Here is a 10,102-nt window from a genome sequence, read left to right as displayed (position 1 = left end):
TTTGTAAAAATTGTACTTAATTTTAAGTGGAATTTCTAAATCTTTTAAGATCTCTGGCTTTGGCTCACTATTTGTTGATATGACACACTCGGCTTACATGTGTGTGAGTGTGTGCTGCTGTGGCGCGTGTGTGTGTGTGTGAGTCACACTCTAATAATTTTAGATACGTGTAAAAAAACGAACAAGTCAAATAAATCAGCCTTATTTTGAATGCAATTTTTGTTTTTCTTTTGTTATAACTAAGTTTGCTCTCCAATTAGAAAAGTTCACACACACACACACACTCACACAGAGACACATGTGAGCAAAGGCCGGAGAATTGTTGAAGATATATAGTATATATATATCATCATCATCATCATCGTCAATATGCCGTAAGTACTTAAATATAACAACACCAATTAATTTGAATTCAAGTCGCAAAAAACAGATCGCTCTTAGGGCCCGATCGACACATACTATATATATATATATATATATATATATATATATGTATGCATATATGATATAATATAATGTTCTGTATTGTATAATATTTTATGCTGGCTATATGTTATATGTATATTAATATGTGTATATATATGTATTTACTTGTTAGCTATCGTAATCGTAATCGTAATCGTTAATCGTTAATCGTTATCGTTATCGTTTAGTGGATGCAACATACCGCGCTGTACCAGCAGGTTCTGTGTGGGGGAACCGAATCCCGACTTTCAGCCTGCCAGATTGAGATATCTATTTGTATACTTGACCTCTTGAACTCTTGATCTATCGATCTATCGACCTTTCGATCGGAATTCTTGATTTGATCGCCTAATGTTAATATTAACGTTAAACACATCAATTGAACGACTGAATACACTGTAAATATCAGAAGGAAATATGCTATTTGTATCTATAGATATTCATATATGGCTTTGGTTTCCTTAATAAGTACACATACACATACATATATTGGCAAATCTATTTGACCGATTACATTTAACTACATATCAATTATTATGTTTATCTGATTGAGGTCGAAAATCAAATCGAAAAAGAACCAAAAATTGAAAAAGAAATCGAAATAAATGTACAAATTTCAGGTTAAGTATAGCTGAATAACTAATTGAGTTCTGTTTAGACTTTCCACAGACATATCATATCTACGATATCAAAAAGTTTTTGGGAAAAGTTAACATTGATATAGCTGCTTTTTATCAATATGTGAGACCCTTTTTGAAGAAACCGTGTCAGTTAGTGAAATATTCTAAAATAGATCTACTTGATGTGCTGCTGCTCTAAGTTATTTTTCGATATATTTTGCATAGAATTGCAATGCGGAAACCGTTATACGATACGAGAAAGTCAGGTCAAAAAAGTGTGGTAAAACATTAAAGCAACTGAAACTGTAAAGAAATGATAAATGATAAACGATAAATGAAATAAAAACAAAGTCGTTTGTTGTTTGCTTTTTTAATTATAAATAACAATTTGTATATTTTTAATAAAACGGGTGTTTGTTTGCTTGTTTTTTCTTTCTTTCTTGCTTGTTGTTGTTGTAATTTGTGGTCACTTGCACTTGACATTGAAATGACATTTGTAGCATAAGTGGATTTCTGTTTCTTTTTCTTCCTTTCCTTTAGCTTTCGTCTTGTTCTTCTAGTTCTTATGGATCATATTGACAACGATCTCGAGCCCTCGATTTACATTAGTTTTTACAGTTATTTGCACAATTTTATATTGACGTTTGTTTTCTGTTCTTGTGCCATTTCTTCATTTTTTTAATTTTTTCATTTTTTTTGTTTTGCTTGATCAGCGCTCTGAGGATCCTTTTGTTAGAATTTGCATTCGTCTGCGTTCCATTTCGTAATTGGTAATTAATAATAGTAAAAATCATATGATTATTAACATAAAATAGTATGATTTATGTATGTTTTTTTTGTAACTATACAATAATGGATAAATTTTTGTTTTCTTTTGTTTTAATAAAATCACTTAAATTTAAATAATTTCCAGAACGCAACGAAAAAGATCGAGGTGTGTGTGTGTGTGTGTTGTTGTTGTGTGTTGGTGTACGGGAATTAGCAAAGAGAAAAAACAAAAAATTTGTATAATGACAACGTAACGTATACTCAATATAAATTGTATTCAAATTTTTATTCAACTTTTGCTTCATCTACTTTTCTCTCTCTTCTTCTTCTTTTCTTGTGTGTTGCTCAATATGTAAATTATGTATATATACGATTGTTGTTATTATTATTTAAAACTAATGCTTAATAAAAACGAAATACAATTGTAAAAATGTTTTGCTTGCTTAAAGAAAATTATTTGTTTTTTTTTGTTTTGTATTTTATTTTGTTAAACTTTTGTCGCATTCCGAAAACATAAAAAAACAATGGCCACCATTATGAATTTCATTCAAATCACGGCAAAAAACAATTTCAAAGAAATATTCCACGCCTGCTTCTTATTCAATTTTCAATTTTCATTTTTAATGTGTTTTTCCATATCCATTTTTGCTGCATTCTTTTTCAATTTTCTCTTTAAAAGCTGCAGCAGCTGCTGCTATTGCGCTTTAGCTCAATTTATTGCCGTTGCCTCCATTGCATGTGCTTCATCATTGTTTCTCTTCTCAAACGAGCCCATTGGCTGCTGCGTTTAATTCGAAAAAAATCTATATGCATATTTCATATAGCAATGACATTTTTATATCCTTTTTTTTTTGGGTTTTTCTTTTGTTTTTGTTTTGTTTTTATAGTTTATACATATTCTAGATTGTAGTTTGTACTTCCAATTTGGTTAAGAATTCCTTGTGTATTTTCTTTTTCTCGATTTCCACTCTTTATCTCTCTCACTAACGCTTGCTCTTTCCAGTTGCTGCTCTTTGCAGTTTCACATTTGCCCAGGCTTGGGGTCGTTTGTGACGTCATTGTTGGTACCGTAATTTGAACAATTCACAATAGTCGGTCGCAGTGCTAAATGTTAGTTCTTTAGTTGTTAAGTTTTTGTTTTTTTTTCCTTTTTTTAAATTAATAGTTTTGCCGAAATAAAAATTTGAATTAAAATTTTGAATTCTTCTTGGCTCCAAAAATCAATTTTATTTGAACTTGTTTGAAATCTGCTCAACTGTTCATCTCTATTTCTCTCTCGCTTTCTGTCACTCTGACTTTCTCTCTGTCTGTCTCTGTCTCTGTCTCTGTCTGTTTAACTGTTTTCCTTTGTTTATTGCATTTCGTTTTGTTTTGCCTTTTTAAAATTTTACTACATTTAAATTAAAGTTGCTTTTATATATGGTATATGTTACAGTAGCATGGATAGCTTTTGTGTTTTCTTTCTTTTGTTTTGGGCTGGGTTTAGGGATAATTGTTCTATAGATGATGTCTGTGTGTGTGTAGGTATACTTAAGTTTTATCTATAATATTTGTTTTTTACCAGCAAGCTAGCATTCATTGATTTTACTTAGCTTTGCATGTGTATGTATATTTATATGAGTAAGTGTTTATGTAGTTTGCAGTTGGTTGTTTATGCAGTTGCTTAATTACTTAATACTCTTAGCGATTAACACACACATACAATAGGTTCTTTTAACTGTTGTTTTTGAATTTTAGTTATACACATTAATTTCACTATTTATACATATATATATTCGTATATGTATTTTTGTAGTTATGTATTTGAAATCTGGATTTTAATATGTTCTGGATGTAAAACGCTTCGCATATTTATTTATTATATTTCTTGGTTATTTGTTATTCAATATTTTGATTTGCATTTTCGGTTTTCTTTTTAATTTCTTATCTTGTTTTTTGTTTGTTTTTGTTTTTTCCTTTTTTTCTAGGAGCAAGAAGAACAAAAAATATACTTAATACTAAGAAAAAATTTACTAACCTTATGAACTAAAAAAAATCAGATTGTATATTTGTTTAAGATTTGTTTTCAATTTCTTTCCATTTTTGCATTTTCTGTATACATATTTATATATATATTTTTTTTCCTTTTTTTTGTTGTATATAAAATTGCTGGGCCAAACGAATTTGTTTGTTTTTTTTTGCTTTTGTTTTTCTCTTTTTTTGTTTGTTTAACATAAGAATTAACGAAGTCAGGTTTTTAAAATAAATATGTATGTATGTCAGTATGTATATATTTATGCATAATGATAATAATTAATAATTAATTATTATTGATTATTGATTTATTGTTATTGCAAATATTGCAAATGTCGCCGAGGGCGCAAATGTTAGCAACAACAATTGCTGTTGGGCAGTTGGCAACACCAGCAGCAACAACAACAACAATAAAATAATAATAATAATAATCATAATAATAATAAAAAGAGATACCGTTACGTTTAAGGTTTGCATCATTTTAATGCAGAGTAAATAAGAAGAGACCATTCATATATATACATATATATTTGTATATATATATTTGTATATATACATATTATTTTTCATTAATTTGTTTTAATTTGTTTGTTAAACGGCGGACACTTTTTAGCAATAACTACAGCTGGCCCGCAGCAGCAGCGCGACTCCAGGCTAACAATCCATTAGCAGCAGCAGCGACGTCTTCCATTTGTACATCATCATTGTCATTATCATCGTTATCATCATCTTCAATATCAACATCAACATCATCGTTAACAACTTTTCCCCATTCATTTTTATTACTGTTGTTGCTGTTGCTATTGCTGCTGCTGTTGCTGGCGGTGGGTGGCGTGGTCGTGGTAGTGGCTATCGGCCTGGTGACAATTGCAGCGGGTGATACAATCACCGAAGTTGCAACACTCTTAACACGCGGCAATCTATTGATATTGTTGTTGCCGTTGTTGTTGCTGTTGCTGTAGTTGGTACTGATGTTGTATGGATTTATGTGATGGATGCCATAGCGTTTATGTGTTTTAATTGTCAGCGAAGCTGGCAACTGTTTGCCAGCTGCCACTTCGGCGGCCAAGCGCACCACCGTTGTCAATTTAGCAGCAGCAGCTGCTGCTGCTGTTGCTGTGTTTGTTGCTGCTGTTGCCATTGCTGATGCTGTGGCTGTTGCTGTTGCCATTGCTGTTGATGTTGCCGTTGCCGTTGCTCCTGCTTTAAATATTTCGCCTTGCCGCAGTATCGCCGACGCCTGGGCCTGAGCCGCTTCCGTCGACGCTTTCTGTCGCTTTCAGTCGCCAAAGCGACTGCAAGCCTTCTTCCATCGGCATTGAGTGCACCATAATTCGCGACGCTCCATGCCATATACCTTGCGGCATTTCTTGTTCTCGCCGCGTGTGCGTCGGTTCGGTGAGTTGGACGTGTTCCTGGCTGCGGTCACGACTTGTTGCACGGCCACATGCTGGAGCTGCATGTGCTGGCCGGAATTGGCAACCAGATTGTTGCTGGCAGTTGTCTGTTGCTGGCCGCGCAAATGCTGCTGCTGCTGTTGTTGCTGCTGTTGCTGCTGTTGCTGCTGATGCTGCTGTTGCTGCTGCTGTTGGTGGTGATGCTGCTGCTGCTGCGGCGGATGGTAGTTGGGCGTGATTGTCACGCTAGACAGGTGGTGTTGTTGCTGGTGGTGCTGACCACTGCTATTGTGGTTATGATGCGCCGTCACCGTGACATTCTGCTGCGATAATTGCTGCAACATATTGTTGGCACTGCTGTTGCTGTGTATGACCGGACTGCTGTTGCTACTGCTGGTGTTGCTGCTGCCGCTGCTGCTGTTACTGGCGCCGCTGCCAATGCTGCTATTGCTGTAATTGTGATGGTGATGATGGGCGTAGGTCGGCGATGGATATGGCGCTGTCGAGTGGGACGGACGCGACGACGATGGGCGTGCGTGTTTGCTGAGTATCGCCGAGTTGCTGTTGCTGCTGCTGCTACCGCTGCCGGTGTTGCTGCTGTGGTGGTGGTGGTGGTTCGTCGAGGATGCGCTCACTGTGATCGCACCATTGGATGGCCAAGTGTAATTGTGATGCGCCAGCGGCGATGTTGGTATGCAGCTAGTGTTGTTGCTCTGCAGCTGCTGGATGTTTGTGATGTGGCCATTGCTGTTGTTGCTGCTGCTGCTGTGATGTTGCTGACGTGCCTGTTGCTGTGTGAGGTGGGGATAGCTATTCATAGCGCGTCCTTGTCTATATTGGTAGATAAAAAATATACATTTAGTAAAAGTAATTACTAACAGACGTTTTCTTACTTGAAGTTGCCAACGATCTGTCTTTGGTATTCTGGATCCTCGTGCGGTGGACGTGCCATGTCCCGGTGGCTGAGCGTGGGTGGAGATGCAGGACTAGGCGTTTTGACCAATTCGTCATCGTATTCGTCTTCTGTGTAATAGAATTCCTCTTCGTGCTCATTCTCACTGCAGGAATCATATTCGCCGGAGCGTCTGGCTTTTTTGCTGCAAGTGTATAAAAATTTGCATTAATTAACTCTTTATAGCCGCCATTCATTTAAGGTGGTGCTTTAACTGCCCATAATATTAGAGATGAGCATTAATATCGCAGTTGGATTGTCAGTAATTTAGAGTTGTCTTTTCAGTTTTGTATAATTCATAAAAAAGTAATACTCTCCAAATGAAAGATTATTTTATTCTTACAATCTGTTTAATGTATTCAATATAATTTGTTTATAATTTATTTGCGGTTATTTGATAACCGTTACGTTAAGTCACATTCACACGTCACTGTGATCACAATTCGCCATTTCTATATCATTTAGCAAACGAATGGCTGCAATGTTGCCATTTTCTGATATCGAAAATGGCAACGCTACCGAAAAAAAGTTGGCAACGCTGCGGCCATTCACTTGCCAACGCTAAACACACAGCTGCAGGGTTGTAGCAACGTTTGCAAAAAACACGCACGTTCTGTGTCAAATCAATACGAAATCAACAAAAATCGATCGATTTTTGCAATAGCAGCGAGACAGAGCGCGCCACAAATTGATATATATTTGCCACAAAAGAACATAAGTGTACGGCACACGCATTGCTCACGCCTGACGCACATATAAATTGCTGTGGAAAATTTTTATATTTCTGTCGTCGGCGACAGAAAAAAATTTGCGCGTCGCAAGTCTCGCGTGCGTCTGTGTCTGTCTCCCTTTGTGTGCGTGTGCGTGTGAGTGAGTGAGTGTGTGTGTGCGTGAGCTTGTCTGCTTGTGTATGTGTGTGTAATTTGCGTCCGCGTGCATCACACAGCCTACATTGTCAATTATAACGAAAAGCATTGTGATTATTCACCCAATTCCTAATCCCATACTCAGTAGCCGCCGTACAGATCATAACAAAATGTCCACCGGCAGCAGCAGCAGCAGTCGCGTCGCCGCCGAGCAGAATAATAAATGCGTCAACAGCGTCGCAGCGGCACTGTGCCCTCTCAGCAATTGCCAGTTTTCAGGCGTTGTAATAAGCGCCATTGCCGACGAGCAGAAGCTCGAATTTAACAACATATATAAGAGTAGTTGTACATTAAGCTGTAGCTACGACTCCCAGGGCGTCCTGCTGCGCATTATGCTGGGTAAGTCGTGCATTTTGGTTGGTTCTATCTGCATAATGACATTAATTTTTTTGCTTGCTTTTTTGCAGACAACGATCAGGGGCATGTGCTGAAGGAGTATATGATATCAGCCGACACGGATGCGGCACAGTTGGGTAGACGGTGCTATGCAGTTTCCTTGGAATCGGATAATCTGGTGTTGCGATTTGGTAGCGATAAGGATCAGCAGCTCTTCCGTAAGGTTGTGGAGAATGTGAAGCATTTGCGACCGAAGTCGGTGTTTTCACAGCGCACCGAAGAATCATCCGCATCGCAGTACTTCCAATTCTATGGCTACCTTAGTCAGCAGCAAAACATGATGCAGGACTATGTTAGAACTAGCACCTATCAGCGAGCCATCTTAGGAAATTCCATTGACTTTCAGGTAAAGACAACAAATTAACTCAAAACTATTATTGATTTTACTACAAAATGTATACCTTTTGCAGGATAAAGTTGTGCTGGATGTAGGTGCCGGTTCGGGCATATTATCTTTCTTTGCCGTGCAAGCTGGCGCAGCCAAGGTCTACGCCATTGAGGCTTCCAATATGGCACAATATGCACAGCAGTTGGTAGAGTCGAATAATGTTCAGCACAAGATCTCAGTGATACCAGGCAAAATTGAGGAAATTGAGCTGCCCGAAAAGGTGGATGTTATCATATCTGAGCCCATGGGCTATATGCTTTACAACGAACGCATGCTGGAGACATATCTGCATGCGCGTAAATGGCTGAAGCCACATGGTAAAATGTATCCCACGCATGGCGATCTCCACATTGCGCCCTTCTCAGATGAGTCGCTCTATTCGGAGCAGTATAATAAGGCCAACTTTTGGTATCAATCGGCCTTTCATGGTGTCGATCTAACAACTCTGCACAAGGAGGGCATGAAAGAGTATTTCCGTCAACCAATAGTCGATACATTTGATATACGTATTTGCATGGCCAAGTCAGTGCGGCATGTATGCGATTTCCTCAACGACAAGGAGGATGATTTGCATGTCATTGGTAAAATCAACTATCTATACTATAGTTATTCCTAAATAACTTTGAATTCTTTCATTTAGACATTCCACTTGAGTTCCACATATTGCAGACTGGCATCTGCCATGGACTGGCTTTTTGGTTTGACGTGGAGTTCAGTGGTAGCAGCCAGAATGTGTGGCTTTCCACTTCACCCACAGCGCCACTAACTCACTGGTATCAGGTACGCTGCCTGCTACCCATGCCAATTTTCATCAAGCAGGGCCAGACATTGACGGGTCGTGTGCTACTGGAAGCCAATAGGCGGCAGTCGTATGATGTAACCATTGATCTGCACATCGAAGGCACCTTGATATCATCGAGCAATACTCTCGATCTTAAGAATCCGTATTTTCGGTACACGGGGGCGCCGGTTCAGGCGCCGCCGGGGACTAATACACAGAGCCCATCGGAACAGTACTGGACTCAGATGGATACGCAGGGTAACAGAAATTGTAGGTTGCTTAAATACTGATCTCACAGTTTGTTTTTCTAATCCCTACTGCACTCTCTTGCAGCTAATAGCATGCTAAACGGCACTTTGTCTGTGAATGGAATGGGCGATGGTGGCATGGACATTACCCATGGACTTCTGCATCCGCACTAGGAGTGAAAGAGAAATGAAGTTTGTTCAAGGTGGCAAATACTACAACTTGCTGGCGCAATCTACTTGGCTAAAAACTGGATTGGTACTAAATTAGGACAATTATCAATTAGTGTTTTTGTTTTACCACTCCTTTGTTATTTAATTCAGTCGAAAGTTGATCTATTATTTTTCTTCTTTTTTATATAATTTTTACTTTTATTTATTTTGAATGATATTGATTGTGAATTGTTTATTTTTGTATGCACCGAAAGTTAAGTTGATAACTTTAAGTACTCGAAAATTGTTCAGTCCCCGCCTAGGCATATGTTGTGGATATTTTGTATATCAAAAGATAAACGATAATAAGAATAAGCATAATGAGAAACGAAGAGAAATTTAAATATCGCATAGATACACAATCAAGGCAGACTAACTAATGTATGTATGTAGTTGTTTAGAACAGCAGCATATAATCGATAAGGATAATTTTAGCCACCCATAGCATTTAGAGTTTTTAACGTATGTATGTTATATAATACAAGTATCATATATTTATATATATATACACACACTATAATAATCAACGTAGATCAACTGCTGCTTCAGGAAGTTTCTTAGTTAATGCCAATTGCAGTTTTTGCAAAAAATAAGAAAAACGAAAAGAATAAGCTTTGAACAAAAGATAAACTCAATGAATAAACCTGTATCTATGTATGTTATATTAAATTATATTAAGTATATATCATTGTATTGTATTTCAATTATTTCATGTACCTCAACGAAAATGAAGAACCTAGTTTCAATTCTGAACATAATGTATGTAAAAGGCAAATTCAATGGTTATGCTTAGTTTTCTTTTAAATACATAGCATAACGAATTGCTCATAGATTATAGCCATTAAGTTATACTTATATATGTATTTATGAATTAGTCGCGTTTAGAGATTATAACTTTCACTTTAATTTCCTTGTGTTCCTTCCATTTTATAACTTTC

General features: G+C 37.2%; 2 protein-coding genes across 5 annotated transcripts in view; one reads left to right on the top strand and one right to left on the bottom strand.

Annotated features, from left to right (window-relative positions):
- Positions 1-5,017: 5,017 nt before the first annotated feature.
- LOC111596799 (zinc finger protein 395) overlaps positions 5,018-10,102 on the bottom strand; it is a 140,314-nt gene continuing 135,229 nt past the window's right edge. For both annotated transcript variants that reach the window (XM_030224869.1, XM_030224870.1), the window contains 2 exons: positions 6,157-6,360; positions 5,018-6,094 (listed from right to left, as the gene is read on the bottom strand). In XM_030224869.1, the coding sequence (XP_030080729.1) occupies positions 5,146-6,094; positions 6,157-6,360 (1,153 nt within the window). In that variant the 3' untranslated portion in view covers positions 5,018-5,145. The remainder of the gene's footprint in view (positions 6,095-6,156; positions 6,361-10,102) is intronic.
- LOC111598074 (histone-arginine methyltransferase CARMER) lies at positions 6,801-9,764 on the top strand. Of its 3 annotated transcripts, none has more exons than XM_023313113.2 (5): positions 6,801-7,480; positions 7,549-7,883; positions 7,948-8,506; positions 8,566-8,964; positions 9,040-9,764. In XM_023313113.2, exons 1-5 carry the CDS (start codon positions 7,252-7,254, stop codon positions 9,126-9,128), a joined length of 1,611 nt encoding a protein of 536 aa, XP_023168881.1. In that variant the 5' UTR covers positions 6,801-7,251; the 3' UTR covers positions 9,129-9,764. The 3 variants fall into 3 exon arrangements, with proteins under 3 accessions (XP_023168881.1, XP_023168882.1, XP_023168880.1); XM_023313114.2 differs by having other exon boundaries at positions 8,566-8,976; positions 9,047-9,126; XM_023313112.2 differs by having other exon boundaries at positions 6,803-7,480; positions 8,566-8,976; positions 9,040-9,762.

Source organism: Drosophila hydei, unplaced genomic scaffold (assembly GCF_003285905.1).
Source record: "Drosophila hydei strain 15085-1641.00,03,60 unplaced genomic scaffold, DhydRS2 tig00008119-arrow-pilon, whole genome shotgun sequence".
Lineage (NCBI taxonomy): Eukaryota > Metazoa > Arthropoda > Insecta > Diptera > Drosophilidae > Drosophila > Drosophila hydei.
The sequence above is the reverse complement of the archived record's forward strand: the minus strand, read 5'-3'. Positions and strand labels throughout refer to the sequence as shown.